This window comes from Megalops cyprinoides, chromosome 3, assembly GCF_013368585.1.
Source record: "Megalops cyprinoides isolate fMegCyp1 chromosome 3, fMegCyp1.pri, whole genome shotgun sequence".
NCBI lineage: Eukaryota > Metazoa > Chordata > Actinopteri > Elopiformes > Megalopidae > Megalops > Megalops cyprinoides.
This window is the reverse complement of record NC_050585.1, coordinates 31,426,496-31,454,253: the sequence shown is the minus strand read 5'-3', so window position 1 is coordinate 31,454,253 and position 27,758 is coordinate 31,426,496. Positions and strand designations below refer to the sequence as shown.

The following is a 27,758-nucleotide window of genomic DNA, read 5'->3' as shown; positions in this document are numbered from 1 at the left end:
TTTCTTGACTTGTTTGGTATGTTTTTACTTGCTGGATACACTGGATTTTTTTAAATTACTGAATGTAAGGGGACAATTACTTTTTGAAAGCCATATCTTGTACTATTGGCCGAAGACAGCTGTGTTTTAGCTTTGTTAGCTTTTGATTAGTTTATGTAATTTAATTTCACATTATATTTTATATATACTTTACACTTTCACACGTATATATGTATAAAATATTATATAAGTGTGCTATATATATATATATATATATGATGAATATGTTACAGTTTTCATCTAGAGCTAGAAGATAAGACTAGAAGATGATGAGTCTCAGTTGTAATTGTAATTGTGTGTGAATTCCTCTAATGTACTCTATTTGTACAACCTGCAGGAAAGGTTCCCATTGCAATACATAGGTACTGTTATATGATTATTTGCAAGATGTTGTGCTGTTTACACCAAAACCTTCCATCTGGCTCTTGTTGTGGAAATTCAAACATGCAAAGAGACATTCTTGGACAATATCATTTATTGATTATTCACTTATCTACTGGTAATGTACAAAAACATCCTGTTTCTTCTCAAGCAAGTTTAGCTTGTTAAGTCATTTGTTCATATCACTGTCCCCACCCGCTCCCAGGAGGTCCCTCTCCTCACCTCACACTGGCCACCAGTCATAGTCAGTATCTGCTTCAACACCTTGATTTTGGCATATTGAGCCCTCAGCCACACAACTCTGTGTACTGTTACCTGCTGTCTCTCAGTGCTCCCTGCAGGCTGACTTATTTTGAGGCTGCGGGACAAGGGCCTACCTCAGTCAGAACAGTAAAGTCATTCAACAGCTCCTGTCACGCTTTCAGACTGCATCTCTGTTCATCCAACTCAGATATGCCCTAATGTGTCAACTAATTACATTTGTCTGCCATTTTTTCAGCTGTATGACTAGTTACCATCATGTTTTATTCTGGAGTTACATTTGGGGATTTGTATTAAGTGTATGAAACTGGTTCAAGCTGCCTTTTTGGTAGTAATATGATAGAGGGTATGTTTCATATGCTTGTCTGATGATTCTACTGTGATTTCCAGTGATCTATCACCTAATATATGGGTGTCTGCCAAAAATAATAATAATTATATGACCTCATCCCTCTGCAATACATCTCATAAGTATTAAATAATATATTTAATATAGAATGGTAGTTACATAGAAATGTCATCTAACACCAATCAAATGCTCAGTATACATCCTGATTTCCTAGATTCCACTGTGTCATATCAATGTTGTCAATTCTGAACATAAAAATATGAAAGTAGGTATTTCGGAGAATTGGCAGTTTCTGTTTAGTCTTTTTTCCTATTAACTCTGTGAGTGGCTTCATGAGAAGTCAATCAAACAGTGTGCGACTCGCAAGTTCTTCAAATAGCCCCGCCTCTGTGCGGTAGGGAAGGTAGACAGTGAGGTGGGTAGGGAAGGAGAGGTAGTGAGAGAACTAGATAGCTACATAGGGGGAAGGGGGCAGGAATAAAAACCAAGCCCGACTTTAGAAAAGACAAAAAGATAACAGGGCATGGCCACGTAATGTCATTTATTTAATTCTGTTTTTCATTTATGTTTGCCAGTTTGGTAGTCAGCTAGCTCGCTAACTTGGCTAGCTAAGAAAGGCGAGCTCGGTGAGTAGCTACGTTAGCTATCTAACTATACTTTTGTCTTCATAGGCATAGCTTTGGTTATTACCTAGGAACCTGGGTTGGTAGGATGGTGGGAAAGGAAAGATTGTGTATCCTTGATTTGATTGTTTTCACTACAGTTGTTATTCGAAAATGGCATTGGACTGTCTACTTGAACTTAGTGTAACTTATCTAACGTTAGCAAGACTGCCTATCACTACGAGATTTTGTTGAAAATGTATAACAAGCTAAAATCATCGCCTGATTTTTCTTTTACCGTAGCGAAAAATGAATGAGGGGCTAACGCGAGATGAAAACCATTCATTCTGAAGTTATTTGTTTCTTCCTCTTGTTTTAAGTTGACAACTGTGTTCTGTTACCGGATATTACTTTGGAAAAATACCAGCTCGTATCGCTCGCCTATCTCAACTCTGTAGAAGTGGGTGGAGCCTCGACTCATTTTAGGTAAGACATGTCGTTTTCAAAATGTGCCTTGAGCTTTTAACTTGCTTTTATGCACTGTCAGTTTGCGTTAGTGAAGTGTCCAAAGTAATACCTTTAAGAGCAAGTGCTTACAGCCTCTTCAGCTACTGCGCCGCTGCTCGTGTTAAACTGCGATAAGTTAACAGAAGTAAGTTGCAGAAGAAAAATCTGATAACGAACTGGTCTTTCAAGAATCCGCATCTACAGCGCAGTGTATAATTATAGCTTCACTGTAACCCGTGGGGAACCACATGCGTTGTTGATAAATGGAACAAGATATAGAACAAGTTCCTTGTAGCTATACTTTTTGCTTTTATTAAGCATTTCTGCAATTGACTCAATCGTTGGGTACTCATCATGTGGTTGCCTAAGGCTACGGAGCTCTTTCTGATGATGGCAAAAATAGAAGGATCGATGTCCTCTGTACTGCGTGTACTTTCCTACACGTTTAACACTTCCAACATATTTAGTTGCAAGAGCACTACTCTTTTTGTTTTGCTGGCAGCGTCGCGGTCATATTCCTGTGCAAGTGGAGAGACGTGTGATATTGCTTTGATAGCAGGAACATGTGCCGCAGTATGTGTGAAGTGCAAAGTTTCATTCTCAGCAGTTTGTTTCGCGCGGCAGCCACAGTGGAAAGATAAAATAGTCAGTAAATGATTTCCTGTCTTTTCATTTTTAATGACGCTTGGATTGTCCCCTCCCTTCAGCTGTTTGTGGCAGTGTTACTCCTTTAGTTGAGGACATGCACAGGGTTGTGTTTCAGCGTAAATGAAGTGACTAGACGTGTTGAGTGTAAGTTATCTGAGTTTTGAGAAATGAGAAATGATATTCTGGTGACAGCAGTGAGTTTTCTGAGGGAGCTAGGTACACAGTGTTGGTCAGTATCCCATACAAAGAATGCTTCTGGATTGGATGTTTATTCCTCACAACCTGCCCATGCAGGTCGAACAGTTCTCCACCGTGGGACAGTGAGTGGTAAAACCCTGCATAGAATCATGCTTTCACACGTTATCTCACGTCTCACTTCCTTTTGCTGGGAACTATTTGCATGATTTTTCAAAAGTCATTCGCCCAGAGGGTTTGCCAGTGGGGATGAGACGATTGCAAAGCTACCTTCAGCCGGGGCGCCGCAGACGCTTTGTTGCTCCGCTCAAGCTGTGATCAGCTAAGCGAATTTTTCTTTTAAGTGACGTACACAGTTACTCATTACCTGAGATGTCTGGCATCACTCTGACTGGTAAAACCCAGAACAGAAAAGAAGCTGTGGTAATGTAAATTTATCGCTTCTGTGGTTACGCATCTTATCGTAAGTCAGTACTCGCATAGCCTTTACAAGGCCTCTGTTTGGTGTTTCACAATGAAGCCTGGCAAATTTGCCTACTTGCAGTAATGGTGCTTCAATATTTGTGTCAGAGATGACTGTTGTGTTTCTCCTCAGTGAAGCGTGTGTCAGTAGTAAGTACTACTCTACAGGATGCTACAAAGGATGCTGATTTCCCTTCCCACATGCAGTGGTTTCAGTTTAAAGACTTGTTACACGTCTCACCACACGTCTCAGCATGCACAGTATTTAGCTACTCGGTATTTTATTCCTTTTTCCTTGTAACATTCTGTATTATCTTCTCCCTTACCCTCTATCTTCAGTATCCCTTCCCTTCCGCCTGGCACTAGTGCCCCACCTCATCCCGCCTCTGGCACCCCCACCTCCTTCCCATCATGCCGTTCTTCGGAAAGTCGCAGAAGAGCCCTGCAGAGATTGTCAAGAGCTTGAAAGAGAATGTAGCGTACTTGGAAAAGCTGGAGGCGTCCGAGAGCAAGAAGTGCGAGAAGGTCAGTTTGCTCTCTGAGAACAGTGCTGGGAGTGGACATCATTCTGCCACTCTTGTGTTTCAGGGACCTTTAGATACTCTGCAAAGAGGTACTGGATATTCTGTGTGTTTCAGCGTAATATTACAAGTCTTTCATTGTTTGGTGGTTTGTGTGTTTGAATCTGTCATCAGTCTCCCAATGTCTTGACGTAGAGGCATTTCTGATGGGGTCTTCTTATTGGTTTTTATCCTTATCTTTATCTTTATCAGTTCTTGTCTGTTTGCATGTGTTTATTTGTGGTGATGCCCAATAACCAAACCACTTTTTCTGCATCTGTGTGGCATCACCATTCCAAGTTGAGAAGTCACTGGGCGGATTTCATCAGGGGGATTTGTGGATACTACAGTATTTGAAGTCCTGTCCTTGAGCATGTGCTATGTTTGTAATTCTAATTCGTCATTCTAAATTCTTTTAAAGCATTTTGTAAATAAAGATTTTTAAAGAAATGTCAGCATTTCAATAGGATAAGCAACTATATACATTTGCTGAATTTTGTGTGGCTGGTGTGCTTTTGGTCTTTGTAGAAATTAATGCCACTGATACACAAAGGCCCTGTGTGACTTTTGTGGGGAAACAAACGCTTATTGCAGAGGTGATTTACTTGTGAGGACTCCAGAGCATGCGCGCGCTTGGGGAGTGACAGTGACGCGTGGGTCCCTCCCACCCCAGGTGGCAGAGGAGGTGTCAAAGAGCCTGGCCTCCCTCAAGGAGGTGCTGTGCGGCACGAGTGACAAGGAGCCGCAGACGGAGGCGGTGGCGCAGCTGGCTCAGGAGCTGTACAACACCAACCTGCTCATCGCCCTCATCGCCAACCTGCAAAGGATCGACTTCGAGGTGAGAGCGACGCGCCCTCGACTCTGTGTGTGAGTGTGTGTGAGTGTGTGTGTGTGTGTGAGAGAGTGTGTGAGAGAGTGTGTGAGAGAGTGTGTGAGAGAGTGTGTGAGAGAGTGTGTGAGAGTGTGTGTGTGTGTGTGTGTGTGTGTGTGTGTGTGTGTGTGAGTGTGTGTGTTGGTATGGGAAGGCCATAGGTATCATTTTGAGTGTCTTTTACAGACGAATTGATGTAGCTTATGTAAGCGTTTATAAAGGAATTTATGAGTGTCTGTAAGGGAAGTTATGAAAGTGCTTGTTTGGGAATTCAACATGTTGGTATGTAGTGAGTTTTTTTTTTTTGGGTTTGTTTTATTTGTTTTAACAAACATGAATTAAGAAGTTCAAAGCTTTGAACATCTGAAGAACTGTTCAGAAGGAAAAAAAGTTTCCAAGCCTCTTATTCTCTGAATGGATTATGTAAGTAGTCTGTAAACAGTGGTGTTTGAACATCAGGGGAAGAAAGATGTGGTGCAGCTGTTCAGCAACATTGTGCGGCGTCAGATTGGCACACGCACGCCCACTGTGGAGTACATCTCCTCACACCCACAGATCCTCTTCATGCTTCTCAAAGGGTGAGACTCCTCCATGCATGTCCCATTTGTACACATGAACACTTTATGTATACATATGCACATGCACACTCACACACACTAAGGCTGTCAGAAATACCAATACTTAAATACTACTGAGACAGTGAATTTTAGAAACAGCTGAGGTTAACTAACTATGCATTCAGTAGTACAGTATTGGAGCAGAGCTGACGTAATTGTATGATGAAAATTGTCTTTGCAGTTACTAACAAGAAAAGCTTCCGTTTATGTTCATGCAAGGTTGTTAAATTTAATGGTTATTGAAATATGGACACTTGCTGTTTGCTCTATGCAAATGACATTTTCTGCACTTGCACTGTTTGACATACATTTGGTGTTGTTCACCTTTATTAAAGGAATGTTCCTTTGCTTTAAGTGTTCAAGATATTTCTTAGTTGTTGCTTTGGTTTTGAAAAGATATGAAATATCATGAAAATGAACTGGTATCATATCCATAACTCATCACTTGTGATTTAGTAATGATTTAGTAGTATCAAAGTTCAATATTATGATACCGTGACAAACTCAAACTCATAAACACACACAAGCACACATGACCTCTTTGCTCAGTACTTCCTTTCCCACCCATGACAAAGGCGTACACATTTGCACCGTAACCTTCCCAGATGCACACCTCCGCCACCCCCCCGTGGGGCATGCTGCCCAGCAGTAACCGGCCGCCGCTCTGTGCAGGTACGAGAGCACCGAGGTGGCCCTGAACTGTGGTATGATGCTGCGGGAGTGCTTGCGGCACGAACCCCTGGCCCGCACCGTGCTGTTCTCCGAGGACTTCTACTGTTTCTTCCACTACGTGGAGCTCTCCACCTTCGACATCGCCTCCGACGCCTTCGCCTCCTTCAAGGTGAGGCGGCAGTCGATCCCTTGGGGGGTCACCTGACCCGATTGCCTGAAACTTGGTCAGCCCTCCTTCCCTTTCCACCTCGCTTCCTCCACCCTGAAATGCCACCTTCCCCTCTGTTACCTGACCACTGGGAACTGATGTGTGTTGCTGTTCTGTCACTGTGGTCAGTTACAGCCTCTTTTTCATGCTCCTTCATGAATGGTGAAGTGGCCTGATATGCTAACAAAGGTTTAAGTCCACAGCTATAGAATCTAGTATTACATGAGTCTCAGCCTGTGCTTGTCCCCCCCCAAAAAAAAAGATCCTGAGTGCGTGCATTGAGTGTAATGTGTAATGTATGCTTACTGGTAAATTCCATTACTCCCAACCATGTTCCTATATGTGCATATTCCAGCTAAAGTGTCCTACAGGGAAGCAATCAAGAGACTGCCTCTCAAAAGGCATTATTTAGAGGAGGTTTTATAATGTGTTGGTGATGCACTCTTGTTTGATGTGGTTTTCTGTTTTGTTTTGAGGATCTGCTTACAAGGCACAAGATCATGTGTGCCGATTTCCTGGAGACAAATTACGACAGAGTAAGAACATTTCATCTGTTGCTTTTATTTTTTTGTAATGTGAATTTATTTGAATAGGTTATTTCTCATTGGATCAGTGAAAACGTGGTATTCATAGCCTCATCCCTTGTGATTTCAGCAAATATTTCAGATATGTGTGCCTGTGGGAGAATTCTGACTTAATGTTGTACTTTTTTTTGAATGCATTTCCTGCTAATTTCTCAGGCTCAGGCAGTGCAGAATCAGAACACATTGTCCTCTTTGGGGCTTATTGGGTGAACCCTATAAGAGCCTCCACAGTACATCCTTTCTGCATGCAGTTTAAATGAGTTTTGTTGTAATTTTAGGTGTTTACAGAATATGAGAAGCTCCTCCATTCAGATAATTATGTCACAAAACGCCAGTCTTTGAAGGTAGGCCCTTCCCTTTTAAGCTTCCTTTTCTTTATCATCATTTATAGTCATTCCAGTGCATGCTATCAGCAGCTGTTTATTGTGGCTGTTTGGCACACTTGTATCTTGGAAAGTAGTCAGGGCTGATATTATAATAATTTTCTGCAATCTCTCTAAACTCTGTTTAGCTCCTGGGGGAGTTGCTCTTGGACAGACACAATTTCACGGTCATGACCAAGTACATTAGCCGTGCAGAGAACTTGAAGCTAATGATGAACATGCTGAGAGACAACAGCCGGAACATTCAGTTCGAAGCCTTCCATGTTTTTAAGGTACTCTTTGTGCATGCGTGTGTGAGTGCAAATATCAAATTGGGCTCTTTGATTTGCTAATGAATGAATGATATAAGTAATTATATTGCATTCCCACAATCCTTCTGTTTCTTTCTCCTCACTGCATGTGCAGTACATAGTATGTGTATATACGTATTATATATGAGGTGTGTATGTTAGAGAGATTTAACAGTGCAGTTACGTATCTATGCCTGTCTCCAGGTGTTTGTTGCCAATCCCAACAAGACGCAGCCGGTGCTGGACATCCTGCTGAAGAACCAGGCCAAGCTGGTGGAGTTCCTGAGCCGCTTCCAGACAGACAGGTCCGAGGACGAGCAGTTCTGCGATGAGAAGAACTACCTGATCAAACAGATCCGAGACCTTAAGAGGCCCGCAACTCAGGGAGAGGCTTAGGGGGGCCTGAGCCTGGAGACACTGGAGTACGACAGAGAGAGATGGGGGGCGTGATGAGCGAGGGTGTATGCATGTGGGGGCATGGAGGGAGAAGACGGGAGAAACGTCAGTGGAGAAAGGGGGATAGGGCTGAGGTGTTTGGTGGGGTGTTTGAAGTAGAGTGGAGTGTGAAATTGTTTCCCCCCCCCTCCACAGGGGGCATCATCTGAGAGTTAGGAGACATCACTGCAGACCGAACACCCCACCTCTCTGTACCCCCAGTAATTTAGGAAAAGGAATGATTATAGATAAGATAAAAAATTGGGAACTAAAGCAACCATGTGATACCTCAAAGACAGGGCAATACAAGATCATGCATAATAACCTAATTTCAGCCCTAAACACTCCATAAAAGTTATCCAAATCACCACAGTATATGTATGCAGCTCGCATCATTGTTTAATCTCCATTCTCATTTAATATGCATAATGATAGATAGTATGAATACAGTGGCTTTTAGAAAACTAGAACCATGGCTGTTAAACTAAAACATTTCTACAGAAAAAAACTGATTCAGATAACCTGTGCATGTGTGCTAGAGAGAGAGAGCGAGAGGGAGGGGGGGAAATGAGAGACGAATATATCTGTTCAGTCTCGCTGCCTGTATGAGTGAAGACTGGTTTGAGGAGACAGGTTAGAAGATGGCGTGTGTTGTGTGCATGTGAGCAATCTTTTTATTGTGTGTTGGACTAAAACGATTTTTACAAATCTAATTATCTAAGTATATATGTGTTTTTCTGTATTTAAACCAGGGTTATGTTGGAGTAAGAGTGTACATAGCAACTCAACTGTTGCATTTCTGAAATGATCCTGTGACTCCACAGGAAATCCCTTGGCTGGTGTCCTTTATTTAAGATACAGTAATTGGTTTCACTCTTGGCCTTTTTTATACAGTTAGCCCATTATACAAATATATTTTTTGCATTATGCTGTGGTTCGGAAAAGTTTTTTTGTTTTTATGTTTAAAAACTGTGAATGTTGTTTAATCTTATTATATGTGGCAGTAATTGGAGCTGGAATGAATTAATACCCACATTGACATGTCTATGAATAAGTTGCAATATTACCGTTGTAAACACTGTGGAATACTGTAGGGATAACATGACACCAGATTCTATATAAATGAATTTAAATAATGTCACAGATAATTGCCATAATTTAGGGGGGTTCCTGTGCTGAAATAGTACTCAGGTCTTGTTTAAGTGCAATTCTTGTAGTTAACTGTTCAGACCTTTAGGGTCTGTATTGTTATGTGCTCATAGAAATCAGAAATTGATATTCCAAATAATACATAATCACCTTAACAAAGACCAAGGAGACAAAGGGAAGTTGTCACTCTGCTTAAAATGTCCTTATTTTAATTTCATTATGATTTTCAGTGTGTATATATGTTTTTGGTTTCATGTTTATACAGTACAGTCAGGACAGTACTTTCCTTGCAGGCTTGATTAACAACATGTAAACCAGGACTCTAGAATTTAACTTCACTCCTAAGCAGTCTTTTTTTTCATTTTTATATGAGTAGAAACTATATGTGCATCACAACTTGTCACCCCTTTCTGACAAATATTGAGACAAATACTGCATGCTACTTGAAATTGATCCTACAAAGTAAATCATTTTTGATTACTTGTGTTAAAAATGTGCAGCACATTCCCTATACCAAGATAAAATATTTTGAACATATTCTCTCATATTCTCATGTGTCCCAAAACACTCAGTGACTGAAATTAGTCTCTTCTAAGTCTCTTTCCGTGGATTACAAATGCAACATAAGAAAAATCCTTCAGGGTGAAATGGCCTCGAAATGCTAAAAGGGAAGATGACTATGTATTCCAAGATTACTACTTCTCATTTCCCATGTAGTAGAATTTGGGTAGGGGCTTTATGACCTCATAACTTGGATAAATTGTCTGATGTACCATCCAGTGTAATTTGCAGAAAATAGAATAAATATCTGACAGCAGTGCAGTGTGGAGTTCTCTGTGTTCAAAATGTATTCACACTCAAGATGTCTTGCCTCCACAGCTCAGAAATGGCACCAGGTGTATACACAGAATTCGGAACATGTTAGATGTTAAGATGTACATTTGGCATGGAAAGAATAAACATTATGTCCAAAGACGGTTTCCTTTCATTTAAAATGGCATCATTAATGAGGTTGAAAGTGGAAGGGACTGTAATTAAATTAACACAAATCTGTGTTCCTCTCACATCTGATGTGCTGTTGAGCAGTCTGTATGCTGGTGTTGGAGGCAACCTAAAACTATCAGCTGCTTTCTGACATGTTTAAAAACAGTATAAAAGGTAACATCAGAGATGACAACAGAAACCATGAAATACAAATAAGTACATTTATAAATACATTTTAATTAATTAATTCAATTTAATTTATTTTAATATATTTTATAAATCAATTCAAATTTGGAACTTTGTGGTATTACCTTTGTCTAGTTCCTACCAGACCTACTAACCCACCAAAGTAGATAAATCAGGTATGTGTTTTAAATGTGGTCTGTAATTAGAAAGGTGGCACCAGGTAGCTCTCCCTCCCTGACTTAGAAGCAGATTTGACCTGTACATGAATAACGAGCTTTTGTTTCTGATTTCATTTGGTTTTTTGTTTGTGCTGTTGGTGAACGGTAGAAGAGTAACATCTACTAAATGAAGTTTTGTACAGGATAAAAGGTGATAGAGTGGTGTTGGATTTCTGATTTTTAATCTGTCAGTCCAAAACAGCAGCAAAACAACCGAATATTCCAAATAAAAAATGATGTCTGTGTAGATTAAATAAAGTGTCTACTTGGGAGAAAACGTTTCCAGTGTTTTTTTTCCAGCATAACTCACTAATTAACCTGCATTTTACAGATCAGGTTAATGACCTCCATCTCCCCATATTCTTGTTGATTTTTCATGAAAATACAGAGGTCCAGTTATTTGGAATAGCCACTGTTGGCAAAAAAGGTTTTCCTTGTTTATATAAGTAAAAACAGGCTAAATGACTCACCAGTTAAGTAATCTGTAAACCCACAACCATTGTATATTTTAGTATAATGTAGTTGGCCCTTTATGTAATCCCTGTTTTTGTTTCTGTCTTTGATGAGTATTATATAGTCTAAATGAATCACTAATACTTGTTGAATGTTTTCAGTGAGCCCAGCAAGGTTTCATACATTACCACTCCATATATAGTTTTTGTAACTGTATTACACAGTGTATTGTTTTATGAATGTGCACCAAATCCAGAAATTCTCAATAGTGTCGTGCAGTACAAAGCGTTATGGCAGGACAAGGTAAAACTTGGTGGAATCCAATCCTCAGACTTGAAGCTCATCAGGGCAGAGGTTGTGGTTTCCTCTTACACTCTGTTTTCAAGGCATATGCATGACACTGTTCTTTGGACAAGGTTTTCTTGGCAGATAAATTAACAATGTTGAGTATCTTTATTTCTTTATATCAAACATATATCTTTGTTCACATTTGCAGAGGAAGCAAAGATATAAAGGATGAATTCTAGACAGGATGTTGACATCAATTCGTTTTGCTTTGCTGTGGTTAATTTAGCTTCATGAATAAAACTGGACCCCTGGTTTATTGGCACCACAGAGCTCCTAATTTGTGTATTCTTATGCTGAGGCTTTTTTTCTGTTTGTTTCATGTTTAAAATGCTATATTTTGCATTTTACAGTGGGAATGCGTGTTTATACAAAGGCCAGGATGAGGTAGTTATATATCAGGTCTAACCTGTTCTACAGTGTATGTCTTATGTTGTGCTGTACTGTACTGAAAGATAAGGTCAAAGTCTAAATTTTACACAAAATGGTTGGGGTTAGGATTGGAAGTGGGCAAGCTAATTTTACATCTGTTGTCAATGGCAGAAAATAAATGCTTTGACTTGAACAAGAAACTAAAATTATGTCTGGGATATCTCTGTTACAGAAAAAAAAACATTCAGTAAAGACTTTTGTCTACTTTTGTCCTACCTTCCACTTTATAACACTAATTAATACAAAAGTCATTTTAAATAAATAAATGAAAACATCAAACTCAAGATTCGAACTATATATATGTGCTGGTGTAGCCAAGTTTGTCACATTGTTAGTGGCACTGATGGTGACAAAAAGCTGTTAGCTATTATCACTCAATGCTTGTTGAGAGAACTGACAGTTGACTTGACAGAATGTTATTTTTCACATTTTTACTCCTCCCCATGAGTCTGAGAGTGTGACTCTAGCAGAATGTCATATACCTGTGTAGTGTAATAGGAACATGAAAAATAAATTAGAGTAACTAAAAAATCATTTTAACCCCTTTTCTCCTAAATCCACTCAACAGTCCACTGAAAGTATGTTGTTTTGTAAAATGTCTTCTCTACAACAGACTGTTGTTTGGACTACAGCATTTAAGATTCTGGAAAAAACTTTTAAAAAGCCCAACTTTTCAAAATTAAAAATACAGAGGTATAATCATTTAATCTGTGTCTGAAAAAAAAAAAAAAACAGTAAGAAAATTAAACATTGTAGTTTAATTAATGGAATTCATTTAATTAATGCTTAATAAAATATTATGGTCAACCAGAAAAAAAAAATTGTGGAATATTTTTTCCTCAAATAAAGTGTAATAAAGAAAAACTGACTAACAGCTACAGAATTAGCAGATACATTGGGTACAGTTGTGTAACTACTACTTGTGTTGAAATTTTAACCACCTAAAGTTTCTTTGCTTTTCCATGGAAATGACTCCTTTTTTAATGTGGGACATAACTTTTTAGATTATTTTAACTCTAAAATAATCTAAAATGCCATGTGCAAAAAGAGGCTTGAATGAAATAGGTGCAACATAAATAAAAGCTACTTAACATAAACAATATTCCAACTTAATTTCAGTGTTAACATTCATATTATGAAAGGAAACTATACCCTTGAATGTAAGAAGTGCCCAAATTTTCTGCAATTTTAAAACTGTATATATTTGTAAAAAAATATATATAATATTTAATTACGTGATGTCAGCAAAGATAATGACACTGAAATTATGTATTTATAATCACAGACAAACAATAGTTTTAAACTTTATGTTAAAATTAAAATTGTGATTCAACAAAATAGCCTAATTGGGCCATTTTTGGAAAGGGGACATGAACTGAATCATTATGATTTTCCTTTAATCTGCTTCCACCCACACCATGGTTTCCATTAAAAATATAACAGGCTTGCCTCATAGATAATGAATCCATGTTATTGCTGTTGGGAAAAACTCCTGTTCTTACTGGTCAGTTCATACACTTGAGAAGATGACAATATGGGTGGACAAAATTACAACTTTAGAGTGAACCTGGAAAACTGTAAATTACCTTCATTAAAAACTTTCACACTCAAACATTTCAGTGTAAGAAAATAAATTCATAATGCCGTTGAATTGGATCACACAAGAGCAAATAAATAAAATGAAATGGGAATATTTTAACTCATACAATTTAATACTCCAGGCGTAGAACAATCAAACAGGTTCATATGTATATTTTCTTTACATGGAAATAAATGAATGAAAATTGCTTGCTTTATATAAAAAAGTACAACACAAAACAACACCATCTATAGCTTCACTAATGTTGATTTTCAGTTATACTGTGAATATTTGTTCAAAAGGGCTTATTTCTGTTTCTAGAAGCACTGAAACTAAAGACAGAAAAAAAAAACAAATATGATATGATTCAGGATGACCCCTTTCCCCCAGGTTGTGTCTGCTTTGTCTTCTTTCAGTACATGGGAAAAATAAACAGATCTGTAAGTGTGAAACTGGGTTGGAGTTCAGGGATTCCTCATGAGAGAAGAATAATAAACCTTACAGACTGTTGTTATTAGCAATCCCTTAGATTTATAATCTCCGTAATATTTACATTTGGTTTGTTTTAAAGAGATCTTACACCTAGCTGCACACATATACTTACAAGTAAACAGTTTGGTGGTGGTAATTGCCATGAAATTTTAGTAACAGTGAAATTTAAACATATAGATACCTGTTTTTTTTGCAAAATATGTTATCGTGAAGTTTTGGACGAGGTTTCACTTGAAGCCCATTTCATTTTCTTCGGCGTGGGTTTCTGGCCAATTTGGTAGGGTGCAGTCCACTAAGATCAGTAATGTAGTCATGTAGTAGGACCGTGGGGGTAGGGTTTGGCGAGGTTAAAGGTCATTATAGCCTTCTGGGTTCTCTGTGACCACAGGATTTAAGGGAGGGGGAGAGAAGGAGACAATGGAAAAATGCGACGTGTTTACCATGGTTTAAAGTTAAAATGTATTTATTTTGGTTGTAGCCCGTGTGGTTTTAAATAATATTAATTGTTAATGATCGAGTCGGGGGCTCATCAATACGGACGAAATTCTAAACAACCTATTTTTACCCCACCCCCACACATAGGAGAACAACCAAACATAACGATGCGCATACAATTTCACGCATGGCATAGTTTTTTGTTGAAAATTTAGAATAGTGAGAGCAGACCTTAAACGTTACGCACCTTAACTGGGCAGATGTTTTAAATAGTTTGGCTCGACGGCGGTGTTGCTTCAGTTCGGCCTCGAAATTACCTTTGAATGTCCTACAAGCTACGGTATGTTTCACTTTCTTTGATTTTTTTCATGTTTACCGATTTGAGAGGTGATTTATTCATTTTCCATAGTTCATAACTATTTTAACTTGAACATTGTCGCATTTACCCATTATATTACAATTTTGATTGCATTTTAAAATGGCAATGTTTTCATGAGTAAAATTTAACATTTATGAGGAGATCACTTATCTTTATACACCATGGAACCTTTCTGAGCATTTTGCAGTTGTATTTTGGCTAAACTACACAATGAAATACATGGTGAACGAACAAGTTACTTAACGTTTACGATTGTTTTATTATTATTTCAACGTTTTATTTAAACGGAAAAACAAGGAAATAAACTTAATAAACAGGTGTTTTACATCTAAATTGCACGTGCCTTCATATGACTTAATTTGCTACATATTGATGATATTAAAGAATCACATTAATTATGCTAATTCCGTTGTTAGCGGATGTAGTTCTCATCTTGCCTTGTCCTAGCTAAGTTGGAAAGGGGAGTCGCTCAAATAAAAAAGAAAAAAAAAGAGGCCCATCACATGACGATACGTTCGCGCCACTTTCGTAAACCTTTTCGACCCTGTACAGATTTCAAACTAAATAGAGGTAATGTTGACATTTATTTGGCATTATTTTTCAGTTCCATTATGTGATTTATTTTTAATCGAATTGACCCGGGTACTTTTTAGGCACAATATACCCCCTTCCCTGGCTAGGCTGGATGGCTAGGTCGTTCACGGCGGGCAGGCTTTGTGTGTATGTTTGCTGCTGTGTTGTAACGTTAGCTAGCTAGTTGGGAATAACGTTACAGATGGTCGTCTTGCAGGACAGGATTTGAGAGGGGGGGGATCTGTGAAAATGTAATAATGCAGTTTGTACCTCGAGTTACTGTACAACAACCTGGTGGCTGAGCAGTCGGGCGAGTTGATTAGTTTGCTAGCGAGTCTCAAAATTGGACACTAGAGCGGACTAGTTTTTCCAAATTGGAAAGCAAGTGGGTTATGTCGGCTGTTAATCAGCGCAAATAAATAACTGGCTAGCTGGCTACCCTTGCAAACGCCCACCTGTTGGATTTAAATGACAACTTCCTAGCTAGCTTGTTTTGTTTTATCTGGCATAAGTTAGCTTGCTACCTAACCTTACTGTGTTTTAATTGACAAGCTAGCTGGCTAGCCAAGTTAGACTGGGTAAGTGATAATTTAGCTACTTAGAAAGCTAGCTCCGTACACAGTGCCCCCTAAAAAGTTGCTGCGTTGCAAATTAATGCAAACTCTAGATATTTCGGTGAAAAATCAGCAATGGAATGTAACGGTGAAACTGCAAATCCAGCGGCGCAAGTTAGCTAGCTAGTTTGAAATTCACATGGCGCCCACTCGTCCGTCTTCCCAACTGCTGTTGTCTAACCGCAACACAACACATCGTCGGGGGCTGGCTTATCTTGTTGTTCACACGGCCGGATCTCCGTGCGTGTATTATCCCAGCTCCTACAATATCTTTCCTCCTATATTTTAGTTTTATCCATTTGTCTCATTTATTCTTGGCAACTGCGGTCAATTGGATTGCTTCTTTAGACGCATATATACGTAAGTAGCAATACTATGTAAGCTAAGTAGCAAGGTAGCTATAGCTCTTGTTTGACTATATATAGCAACCAAAAAAGCCTTGCATGATTATGGAATGTATAAAATGGCAATTACAGGTTTAGCCTTTCAAAATGTGCTGAAGTGGCGATAATTTTTTTTTCACTTATCTGCCAGTCTATATATTTAAATTACATATGCACATCTGCTCGTGATATGGTTCATTTATTATTTTTTTAAATTGCGCTGTTGATAAACACTACCCAATTAGCTAGTTATGGACGCATAGTATACATTTTCTGTTTGAAAATTGACATTTTAATCTACAGCAATCCGAGCACATGGCGTCAAGCTACTGCGTTCCCATACGGGGCCTTGGAATTGTTACAATATTTGTTTGTGGTGCGTCTATGTTCAGGGGTGCATTGTGGGAATTGCAGTCTCCCACCTTACGTCTGTTATCTTTACAGTGGTTTTACAACGTGAGAGAGGCCTTTTGAGTTTACAAATCCAGTCCCCCACCTTATAAAGGAATTGTGATTTATTAATTTCATGCGCTTGTTTGTACTGCTGTCTATCACTAAACCGTTAAAGACTGTTAGTTGTAGCAATGTATTGGGTTGCTTACTATTTAATGTGTCAACAAAGTAAAACATAATGTTTTGCAGAGTAAAGTGGAATGGCGTCAATCGACATAACTGAATCTCACAAGTATAGGAAATCGGAAAAACAATCTTCCGATTTCCCGTTTCTCGCTGCCATTATTCACCACTTTGACATTTGCTAACAAACCTTCAGAATGTTTTAGTGCGCAATTTATAGATGCCGAGTTTTTGGCAGTAACGATGTAATATTTTGCTGACTTACCAGTCGTAACATTTGTGACAAGTTTAAACTCACGGCATACTAATTCAGTTAATGGAACCGAACCGCTCCGATTTTAAACCATACGTACATGCAAAATTAAAAGTTGTATTTCGCCATGTGATAGGCCCCTTGAATACAGAGCTAACCTCGTGGTGATCAGGTGGCTAGGGAAATGGTTCATTTTGTACGTGGTGGGGTTATTTTTGTAAATATATCGTGTGCAGAAGTTTATAAAGCTAAATGGGTGACCGTGGTAAGATAATAAATTCGCTGTTTGGCGCTTTATATAAACCAACTGCCACCCCTCCCCCATAATGTTCCTTCCCTCCAAAGTTCCATCTCATAGAACATTCTCCATCTTGTTATCTGCGCGACGGAGGGCACGTTGCACTCGAAGCGTCTCCACACCGAACATTCTGCGCTGTGTAATTTGTGATTTGGTAGGCAGAGAAATGCATCTTGGTCTTTTAAAATCTAAAGCGTTTTATTTCCGCATTATTGAAACATCTGAAAAATACCCTTCTTTTCGTTTAGCTGGATATTTTGAGTTCAACTCCAATTAAGTCCTTGGACGACAACTTGATTGGAGCCAGAGAGGAACGGACCGAGTGGCCTCGAAGAGCCGCTATCGAGCAAAAGGAAAACTAAAATACATGGATTCCAGTGGATCTTTTAAATGTGCCAATTCAGCAATACCTTTGCTTTGTGTGACTTTGAGGACGGTTCTAAAAAGTACCATTGAAATGAACAGCACTTAAGGCAATTGAAGTGACCTGATGGTTTATAAAGTTTCCGTTTATTTAACATGAAAACACACTAATGTAAGTAATGACGACTAAAAATTGTGAAAGAAACTGTCTTTTTTCCCAACAGCATCTTTTCCAACCTTAATCAGATGATGACCCATTTTCAGAACACCTGTCAGATCTGCAGTGGAAAAAGAAAGTTGGTGAAAGTGACCAGAGAGGCTACTCTAAAGGTGCTGGACTCCCTCCCTACCACCAAGTCTTTTGACTGTGTCCTTAAGAGTGTAGTGTTGCTAAACCTTGACCCTGCTGACCCAGCAGTGAGACTTTTGCCTCTATTGCCCCCCTGTGGCCCTCTTGCTAAGGTGCATCTAGTGCAGTTAGTGAATTAGTCTAGAATCTACTGCGCTAGGTGTTCCTTCTGGCAGGAGCAGCTGCATGATCAGCGTGTTAGTGGTGGCACTACAGGCTTCATCTTCCCAAAAGATTCTTTTTGAAGCATTTCCAGCTGAGCACAGCTGATGTCGGATAATAAAGTAATCAAATTCCTTTAGAATTCAAGTTGCGTATGCGAACACACACTGTGTCACACTGTTTGTTCCAAGATGATGTATGCCTAAACAGGGTCAAGTTTGACTAATGCAGATGCACAGAAATAAGCCTCCAGATCTGCAGCAGTAGTGTAAGGAGTGTGCGGCCTGTTGTCTGGGCAGTTCCAAAGTGCTCACAGTGCAGGTAGTAACGACTGATCTACTGCAGTGTTTGCACTTCCAGTATTGCCGGGCACATCCCTCCTCCTCGTGGGACTTCTCTCCTTCTCTGGCAGCGGTCAGTTTTGCAGGTTTGCATCCAGCGTTTGAAAATCTGCTGTGCAAATCCATGCAAAACTCGCTGTGCCTGGGATAACCCTGGCCCTCAAGTGAATTCCTGAAACAAGTGAACTTGGGAGTTTTCCCTCTTTCTGTCCCCTCTTCCTTATTGTGAAGGTATTTGTTTTTGTGTTAACAATCCTGGCATTGTTTCCATTAGTTCTCTGTAGCGATGTACAAGGAGCACAAAAAGAACCCGCTACGTCTCTTTCGCACTGTAGCAACTCGTCAGGCATTTTATGTTCTGATCCCCCCCTTTGCTGTGTTTGTCCCCTATGCTCTCTCAGCTGCAGTGCCCCTGCCTTGGGATGAGTGCAGTCAGGGCACATGGAGGTCAGGTGGACTTGAGTACATGTCTTGCTGTTTTCGGGTGGATGACTTTGCAATTTTAGTGATTTATAAGGCTTCAAAAAATTGCACGGTATCCATCTGTAATCCGCCAGATGTTTTAAACTGCGTGTGTTCATTTTCCCCTTTTCATTGTACATTTGTCATGCTTTTTTACCATTTGTAATCAAATACATACTCCGAGGTTCACATTTTCCAAAATCATCATTTGTATGGCACAAATTATTTCTCCTATATTTACACATTTGGGGGGTGGGGGGGGGAGGAGGAGGATTCATTCTATCATCGTAACCAAGGTATTTTTCATGTAGGGGGAAATATGGCTATTTTTGTGTATGTGTATGTCAATAACAAGTATTAAAATGGAGGCAAAAGCCAGTTAGACTAATGCAATAAACATAAATTGGGACCTGGGGTTTGCTGAATGTATCACCTTAAATAAATGGTAAAATTGCTTCACTGTTGGATAAAACTTTTTTTTTTTTTTTTTGATCAGGAAGTTGAGTACAGAATTTACATTTGTGAATGTATTTAGGTAAAGGAATTAACTGTATGCCATTGCTTACAAAGGAAAGATTTTGTCACCTATAATAAATCTATTTCTTGCATATCATCCGGAATGGATTTCTGTAATTAAGACTGGTGGTTTTTCAAAATGTACAGGGTTAATTCTAAACCTCTCCCTGATGTTTAGAACTTCTTTTCATAGAGTAATTCTTGCAACTACTAGGTGAGTCATCAGTCTCCAAAAACAAATTTGGTATTGGTCCATGCTTTTTTCCTCTCTACATGTGTTATAACATAAGAAGTAGGCACAAAGTAATTTTTAAATGGAGCATGAAAGAATTTGTTGTTGTCATTGGGTAAACATGATTATTGGCGCTAGTAGTCGCAAGACATACGGGTGTGTGTACCTTTGGTGTAAGAGGAGCCCCAAAGGTTGAGAGAAACTTCGCAAAGTTTAAGAGCCATTAGAATCAAACCCTTGGGAAGCTAACACGCTGGTGTTGAACCAGTGTGGGGAAAAAGGATGGACTTTTTATAACAATTGCCTTTCTTACAGATAAAATATTTATGAAGGGAGAAATGCTTAGACATCAGAAGCAAGGATAAAAGCATTTTCTGATGAAAATTGGAGCTTTGTGGGGATTTTACTGATACTGTAGTTGCAAACGCATAAAGTTTAGTCTAACTGAAGAATACATAATTTGGGATAAAACCTATAGAAAGCATAATCAAATTTTTTTAGATGTATTATGCAAATGTCTTAGTTCATGGTTTTTTAATATTTCATTAGATAATGGGTTTTATTCTTCCAAATAAAGTTGAGCACATTTTTCCAGGATTTTCCATAGATAATTCTCATTGTGATCTCAATGTGCAGTTTTAAATCAATATGGTTAAAAACAAAATCTATCTTGGAGTAATTATTTGGAATGAATATCACAAATATTCAGTCACAGCTAGAGAACAAGTTACTATGCATTATCACACCTTAGATTTTCAAAATATTTTGTGTTGCTACCTGTTGAATTGTGATTTTTCTTTTTGAAAAGGTTTGTATTATCAGATAACTGGCTTATTACTTCTTGCATCCCTACCAGTTCCTCTTGGGTTTTGATTACTAATATAGTTTGAAAATGTAGAAGACTTTTATTGACATTTGAAAGAGGTCATTAAGAGGAGATCTGAGTAATGTTTCTAGTATTGTAATAAAAGGAATAAACCTGTTTCCCCTAAGGGGTGTGTCCTGGGTGATTGGATTGGTCTCAACAGAACAACTTTGCACAGTTCTTTCAGAAACAATTTGCATGCTCACCTGGAAATGTAACGTCTTGTAAGTTCATCTGTCCATTCACTGTATAATTCAATTCTGTTTCATCACAATGATCTTTATTGATGCTTACAAAGCCTCAAATTTAGAAATGTAGGCTACAAATATAAGAACTGAGATCTGCACTAATTTTAGTAAGTTACAATATTTGGACAGGGGTAATGGTGTTTACAATAACAAAACTATTTTGGAGTGATTTGGAATTTTTGTCACAATTCTGTACGTTGTCTTCCAGCTGTCTGCATAGATCCGTCTGATGCTCTTCTAGTTCTGACGACAAATTTTTACTTGCAATAGTTAATCGCATTAAATCAACTCCTCTTCGCTTACTTATACAATCTTTAGCGAGTTTAGCTGCTTCAGGAGTTGGAACTGTTAAGAGCTGCCAATCATTTAATAACTCGGGAGGAAGAGTTTCCGACGATTGCTAAAAACGTGAGAAATGGGTGATCACCAGGTGGCAGTATATGACTTTGCGCTGGTGGGCCTACGCTTGCCAATCCCTGCGATATGGACTTAAGTTCGTTCTTAAAATGAATGAACTGGCAAATAGCAATTCTACATTTTTTTTCTATCTAAATACAATTTTAATACAGCCTAACGGAATATATGTTGGAGGTGAACTCTGGCGTGGAATTAGGCTACCCAACCTTCTGAAGTCTCCCGCCCCACTACTGTGAGGCTTCTAAATGATTAAACTCAGCTCCCCCTCCTAAATTGTTTGCTTGGGGCCGTTGAATGTGGCCGTGCTTGGGAAAAAAAACGAGAAATGTTTACCAATTGTGACCCACAAGAGGACTCGGGGAAGCGGTATGAATGATGCCTGAGCTATCGCGGTGGGTGTTTGTAGAACAATAAATTTAACAAGTTAGGCTGACCGTACCCATTTGATTTTATGTGGTGTGTAAAACAATTCTACTACGTTGATTGGTTATATTGTAGATTTAGATATTGTATACGAGATTGTAGATGTCTGTGGTTGAGGGAATAATGTACAGTTTGAGCATGTGCGCGTTTAGCTGCCCTCATGATCAGAGTGACTGATCAGCCCTTCAGTCAGTTAGAATACCTGCAGACACAGCTGTATAACCAGCGCTGAATATCAATTGCAATCGGGTGATATAACGTGGGATAACGAGATGACGTATTTAGCGATTTTTTTATTCCACCTCTGTGAATACCAGGTCAATATACTCGTGACCACTTCGTCAGTGTAAATGTTTTAACGTCAATGATGGTTGACACTATAATATAGGCTAGATATTGTAGAAAATAGATACTGTAAATTGGTATACATTTCGCAAGTTTGTTAAACAGTTACGTCTACAAAGATGCAAGTAATCTGGAACAATCCGCTGAGAAGGCGTGAAATGCGTACGCACATGATTTCACTTTATTGAGCGCACTCCGGAAGGTGATGACGCGCACAATTCACTCTGCGATTTTAGAACTCATCCACCTCACGCACACAGTCGCACAGTCGGCAGTCAGCAGGGCAAAGCAGACAAGCACCAAGTCAGAAAACTCCAGTTTCTTTATTGGGTTCAGCTCTTCCGCCTAACATGATACCAGAGGCTACTCTGAAACGGAAAATTCATCGCTTCCATAGAAAATCGCGTATCCTTGTGCGTTCGAGGCGATTAGAAGCTACTTTATTTGTTCCGTTCCGCGAGAACAAGTTGTGAATTCCACCACTCGTGAAAGTGATAGCCTAAGGATGCTCATGGATGGAGACGACATTCTCATAAACAAGATCTAACTGTGACAGTGATGTCCACTTATAATTTACTTATTTTCATTTGTTTGATCGTTAGCAGTCAGTGATTTAATAGCGGTATTTCCCTAGCAGCAGCCAGAAAGGTAGTTTTAGAGTCTCGAAGAATTAACTTTCGCTGCTCGGTCGGTTGTGCCATGGCAGGTGCGCTGCTGCTTTGCGCTCTCTTCGTGCGGTCCGCACTGACCAGCGGTCAGGATAGCTGCCACGAGGTGCGGTCCTCCTTCCAGCTGCTGCATCCCGGTGTGAAGTGGGCTCCCGAAAGTCCCGTGTCAGGTAAACACAATTTTCCCCTCGGGTTTCATTGAGGGAAGTTACCGTAAATTGGTAATGCACTTTCACATTTCTCCTTACTCTAAATACCACATGCTGTCATGAAATGTTATGGTAACAATAGCAATTGATTTTAAATGAGCTAATATGGTAAGGTAGTTTTGATGTGAAGGAAAATAATAGCCTGATCTGTTAACAGTCCGCTGATGATCACCGTAAAGCATTTTATTTCTTTCGCCGAATACAACGCTTGCATAGGGAGACTGTGCAGAACGTTTTCCTCTTTATTTGACGACAGTGAAGTTGTCAAGTAAAGACTGTTCGTTTGATGGCGGCCTGGATAAATGGGTGTGGACCTCATCAGTAGTAGTGAACTTATGTCTTTTACACATAACTATTGCAAAGCAGCAAAAATGATCAGTGTGGGCATGTTTTTCATTTTAGCATTAATGACAACCTGTTGTTATTTGAAATCTAAAGATAAATGCACTTAACTGTATTCATAAATTAGGCCTATTATTTAACATCATTAATCAAATAATGTCTTCTGTGTAATGGTAAATCCTGGTTGTCTTGCAAAGAACATCATAGCCTTCTTTTTGGATGAGTAAACCCTTTGGAAATCATTGATTTGTAGATGCCACGATACTGCTCTTGTGATACACCATCAAAGTAATATTAGGGGTTCACCGTCTAGAGTGTACTTTAAGTATGGAGCCCACTCTCGGGTGAAAAATAATAGATTACAAAGTTCACTTGATAAAGAGGGTGTTGGTCCCCCTTGAATTTTAGTACTGCTGCCAGACTTGTAATTTCAGATTGACTTAACGGTAACTCTTCTGCGTAGCCACCTTTTCCTGGTGTAAGTCTTACAAGAACCGTATTGGAAGTGTCTAAGGGTCCATAGGCAGTGGTACACCATCCCACTGAGTTGAGTTCCTCTGTTCCAAAGGAGGATTAAAGCTGCTTCCACGCACACTTGACATTCCCCAGTAAACCAAAGCGAACACTGCTGTCGGGTCGATGTGCCTGGCCTGTCAGCATTTGCTGACTTTTTTTATGTACCCATTTCTCCCGATTCAGAATGTGAGGTTTTTGTCAGTTGGTGTTTATTCAAAGCTTGGCCGGTGTGCTATGCGATACAGCAAGCTTTGGTAAAATCTGACATTGCTTCTTTGCTGGAGTCACAGCAACACAACTCCATACCTTTAATAATAAAATGTCAGTGGGATAGAACTTTCTGATTTATTTCCATTAATAAAGTACAAAGTCCAAAACCTAGGTACTATAATATCAAAGTAATGAACACTGTTTGGAAAACATTCCTAGAAACCCTTTTAATAAGAATGTAATTTATCCAAAACAAAGGAAAGCTTGTGGCAAGACAAGCTTGGTGGCTGAAAATGGTAATAATAAATGTTACCAGCCTTTTGGCTGTAGGCTACTTATTGCAATGATTCTCACAATGGCACTATTTACAAGTATGGCACTAATGATTCTATATAGTTACATGCTTAATCCTGTTGAGTGCACTTTTTGTTAGTGGCTCTCATATCATAGATAGTGTTTACTTAGTTATTCAGCTGCCCTTAATTAGCTTCTTAGGCAGACCACTTATTAAAGTGAGCCTGCTAAGTCACATACACTCTTCTGTATAAGAGCTGCAGTGATCAGTGTTTTGTTTTTTGCTATTGATGTAAAGTATGTAATATGCAGATTTTAAGTTTAATATTCTGAAGGATCTTTGTTATAATATTTCAGACATTTTCTCAAATAGAGTTTAAGATGGACAGCAGGGAGATAACATTTTTGGCTTTGTTACAAGAAAAACAGTTTCCTTGTAACAGCTCCTTCATTCTGTTTACCTTTCACCATCAATTTCCTGTATCAAGACAGTAAATGAACATGGCAGGCTTTTTGGACCGAAGAGAGGGACGGCACATTGGTGGATTTGTGTGAAGCATTAGGTTGATTTGTGGAAAGAGAGGTCAGAGCTTCACAAAGTCTGGCTGCAAAGTTATTTCAATCAAAATACCAGGCAAGGTTGGTGTGTGATTTCTGCCTGAGGTGCTACCATGACCACTAGCTCATGACCACTGGCTCCACTCCTTTCACTACCCCTAAGTATAAAAACTGTGAGGTTCACTGTAAACCCAACCCTAGGTCATCTCACTGTTTTTTCCAGCTGTTTGCAATGCCTGATGTGTCCTGCTGAGTTGTTTTACCAATGTACAATGGCTGGCAGAACCACCTCCTGTATTTTTTTAGACATCTAATAGTTGAAGAAACTGCTTCCCTACCCCCTGCTGCATTTTAACACCTTTTGCTTGGACCAGCGTGCCCTCAGGAAAGCATTCACATGTTCGATTCCAAGCCCTGCACCAGCATCGGTTTGCTGAGAGACGCCGAGTCACGTGTGCAGCCGTCTTAGTGGCAGCTTGTCCCCGGGGGCTCTGCTGCCGTGTCTGTCCCCTCACAGCATAGACAGAGGTGTCACTTTGCCAGGAGCACGTGGAGCTGCGAGTGTAGTGGATGATTCAGATGTTGCTGGGCTGGCTGGAATGCTGGGCACTTGGGCAGCAAGAATCTTTGTGTAGAGACTCTATGATTATGTGACACATATGCTGGTGCAATACAAATCTTAAGAACTTTGAACTTTCTTCCACTGCCCTCCGTTTCTATATAATTTAATATATATAATTAACAAATATTACTTCACATGCTGTGTAAACTCTCTGGGCAGGAGGGATGGTGTACATGCATGCATGTTAAAGTCATGATGCCATTGCCAAAACCAATGGTGCGGCAGTTTTGTGCTCTTGTGACATTCAGAATCTCATTTAATGGGCCATTTTATGTCTTTTGATTTTCTGCTCTGGTAACTGCAATGTTAAGCTGTGTATATACATATTTATATATCTGCATTTTGATGGCACAGAAATGGGAATAGTAGATGTGGCCTTAGGGGACGTTTTTCTCGCCACTTAACAGGTGTGAATTGCATGGAGTCTCTCATGTGTCCTAATGGAGTCGCAGGCTTTGTGCTGTCCCAGATTCTCCTGTACTGGGAGGAGAGAGACTGCTGTCAAGGTGGAAGGAGAGGGAGAACTGATGCTCTGATTGACAGGACATGAGAAGCTTTTGTCTTCTCTCCTTTTACTCTTTTTTTCCCTCTTGCTGCAGCAAGAATAAAGCACCCTTTCTCTTCCTCCCTGACATGGAGTTAAAAAGGGAACAAACAAGATGCGTCAGAACCAAGTTCAGTGATGTCTCCCTAAAATATGAGATGCTTTAAAAAGCGTCCTATATATATGTACAAAAAGGTGGTTCTTTTTTTAAAACTTTAAGAGGCAGTGCATAACACAACCATTTTTTTTGGAAGTCAACACCCTTCCTAACTCAATGTCCTTGACCTATTTTGATAAAAGCTACAAAACCAGATAAGTTCATTAAAGTTCACATTCTGTGTCTGGAGATATTGCCTTAAACCTACTGATGTTGTTATTGTATAAAAATAACACGCATTTTATCATAAAACTTTAGTATCAGAGCTTGCATGACAGTAAAATTGCAATTCCTAAATGACAAAACGATGTAGCACTGACAATAAAAAATCATAAATGATAACACAATCATATTTACATGACAGTAGCATCAGTAGTTTTAATATTACCTATTACCAATATAGTAAAAGTGTGGTGCTTTGCTGCTAAACTGTTCGTTTAGGCAAAAATGTGCACAGAATCATGCTGGATGTCAGCACCAGGCTCTGCTTTTGCCTCAGCAGTCCCGGTCCCTCCCCTACCTGCTCCTTGTCACAGAGGCAACAGTCCAGTCCATTATGCAAATTGATCCCTGCTCGTGCTGTTGAGACAGCCAGCTGTAAAGGTTGATTGGGGGATTAAGTGTCCTGTCGGGCTTCGCGAGTGTGTCAGATTGCTCCTCTAATTAGAGACCCGCACTTCTGCTTGAAGTGTTGTTCCAGTCATATTTAACGGCTGACGTTAAATGCACTGTAAAATGTACAGAAACAGGTCATGGACTCTCCTGGGAAGGGGGGCGGGGTGCGGTATCAGCCACGGCAGCATTAATATTCCTTTCCTTAGGAACGGGGGGTAAGGGAGTTGTGGTGGTTTATCTTAAACCTTAACGCAGTGCTTGCTCACAGATCTTTGCGGTCAGCCAGAGGGTGCTTGTGAAGTCCTGCTGTAAGACAGTCAGGATCCAAGTGATGCAGTATACTTATTTCCATTATATATATTTTAGATTCCAAGGGCAGTATACTACAGTGGCTAAGAAGCTAGTAATCAGTAGGTTGCAGGTTCACATCCCAGTTTGAAAGATGCTATTATGTGCAGCTTGAGCTTGGTGCTTAATCTGGATCACCTCATCCAGCTACATAAATGGATACTGTGTAAATTGCTTAGAATAATGGCGTCTGCTTGGGAAATAAATAATGTAATATGGTTACAGCAACACAGCTGTCATCCTCAGTCGGTTGAGTGTCTGCTCCAGTGCCCCCGGGGAGCTGTGCTCATGTGCATCCTTGTCTCTGATTAATCGCACTTAATTTTTGCTGGTCCCGTGTCTGCCTTTTCCAACCTCTGCTCCTCCTTCAGCGGGTCCCCCCTCTCTGTTCCCCTGGTACTTTTTCCCCCCCGCAATGTTCACTATGGCGCAGTCAGACCATTCCTCTCTCCTCTGTGTTGAGGAGCCCAGGAGAATTCTGGTGGATCAAGAGGAGACGCAGACAGATGGTTCCACGAGGGGAATAAAGAAACAGTAGC

The 27,758-nt window shown here is 39.6% G+C and overlaps 2 protein-coding genes across 2 annotated transcripts in view; both read left to right on the top strand.

Annotated features, from left to right (window-relative positions):
* The first annotated feature begins 1,458 nt into the window (after positions 1-1,458).
* Positions 1,459-9,575, top strand: LOC118775710 (calcium-binding protein 39-like). The gene is made up of 10 exons (XM_036525752.1): positions 1,459-1,656; positions 2,013-2,118; positions 3,784-3,969; positions 4,678-4,842; positions 5,335-5,453; positions 6,165-6,333; positions 6,849-6,908; positions 7,235-7,300; positions 7,468-7,611; positions 7,834-9,575. The coding sequence occupies exons 3-10, from the start codon at positions 3,856-3,858 to the stop codon at positions 8,023-8,025; spliced, it is 1,029 nt and encodes a 342-aa protein (XP_036381645.1). The 5' UTR covers positions 1,459-1,656; positions 2,013-2,118; positions 3,784-3,855; the 3' UTR covers positions 8,026-9,575.
* Positions 9,576-22,738: 13,163 nt separating this feature from the next.
* Positions 22,739-27,758, top strand: part of LOC118775594 (glypican-3-like) — a 74,353-nt gene continuing 69,333 nt past the window's right edge. The window contains exon 1 of the mRNA XM_036525581.1: positions 22,739-22,974. Coding sequence (XP_036381474.1) covers positions 22,836-22,974 — 139 coding nt within the window. The 5' untranslated portion in view covers positions 22,739-22,835. The remainder of the gene's footprint in view (positions 22,975-27,758) is intronic.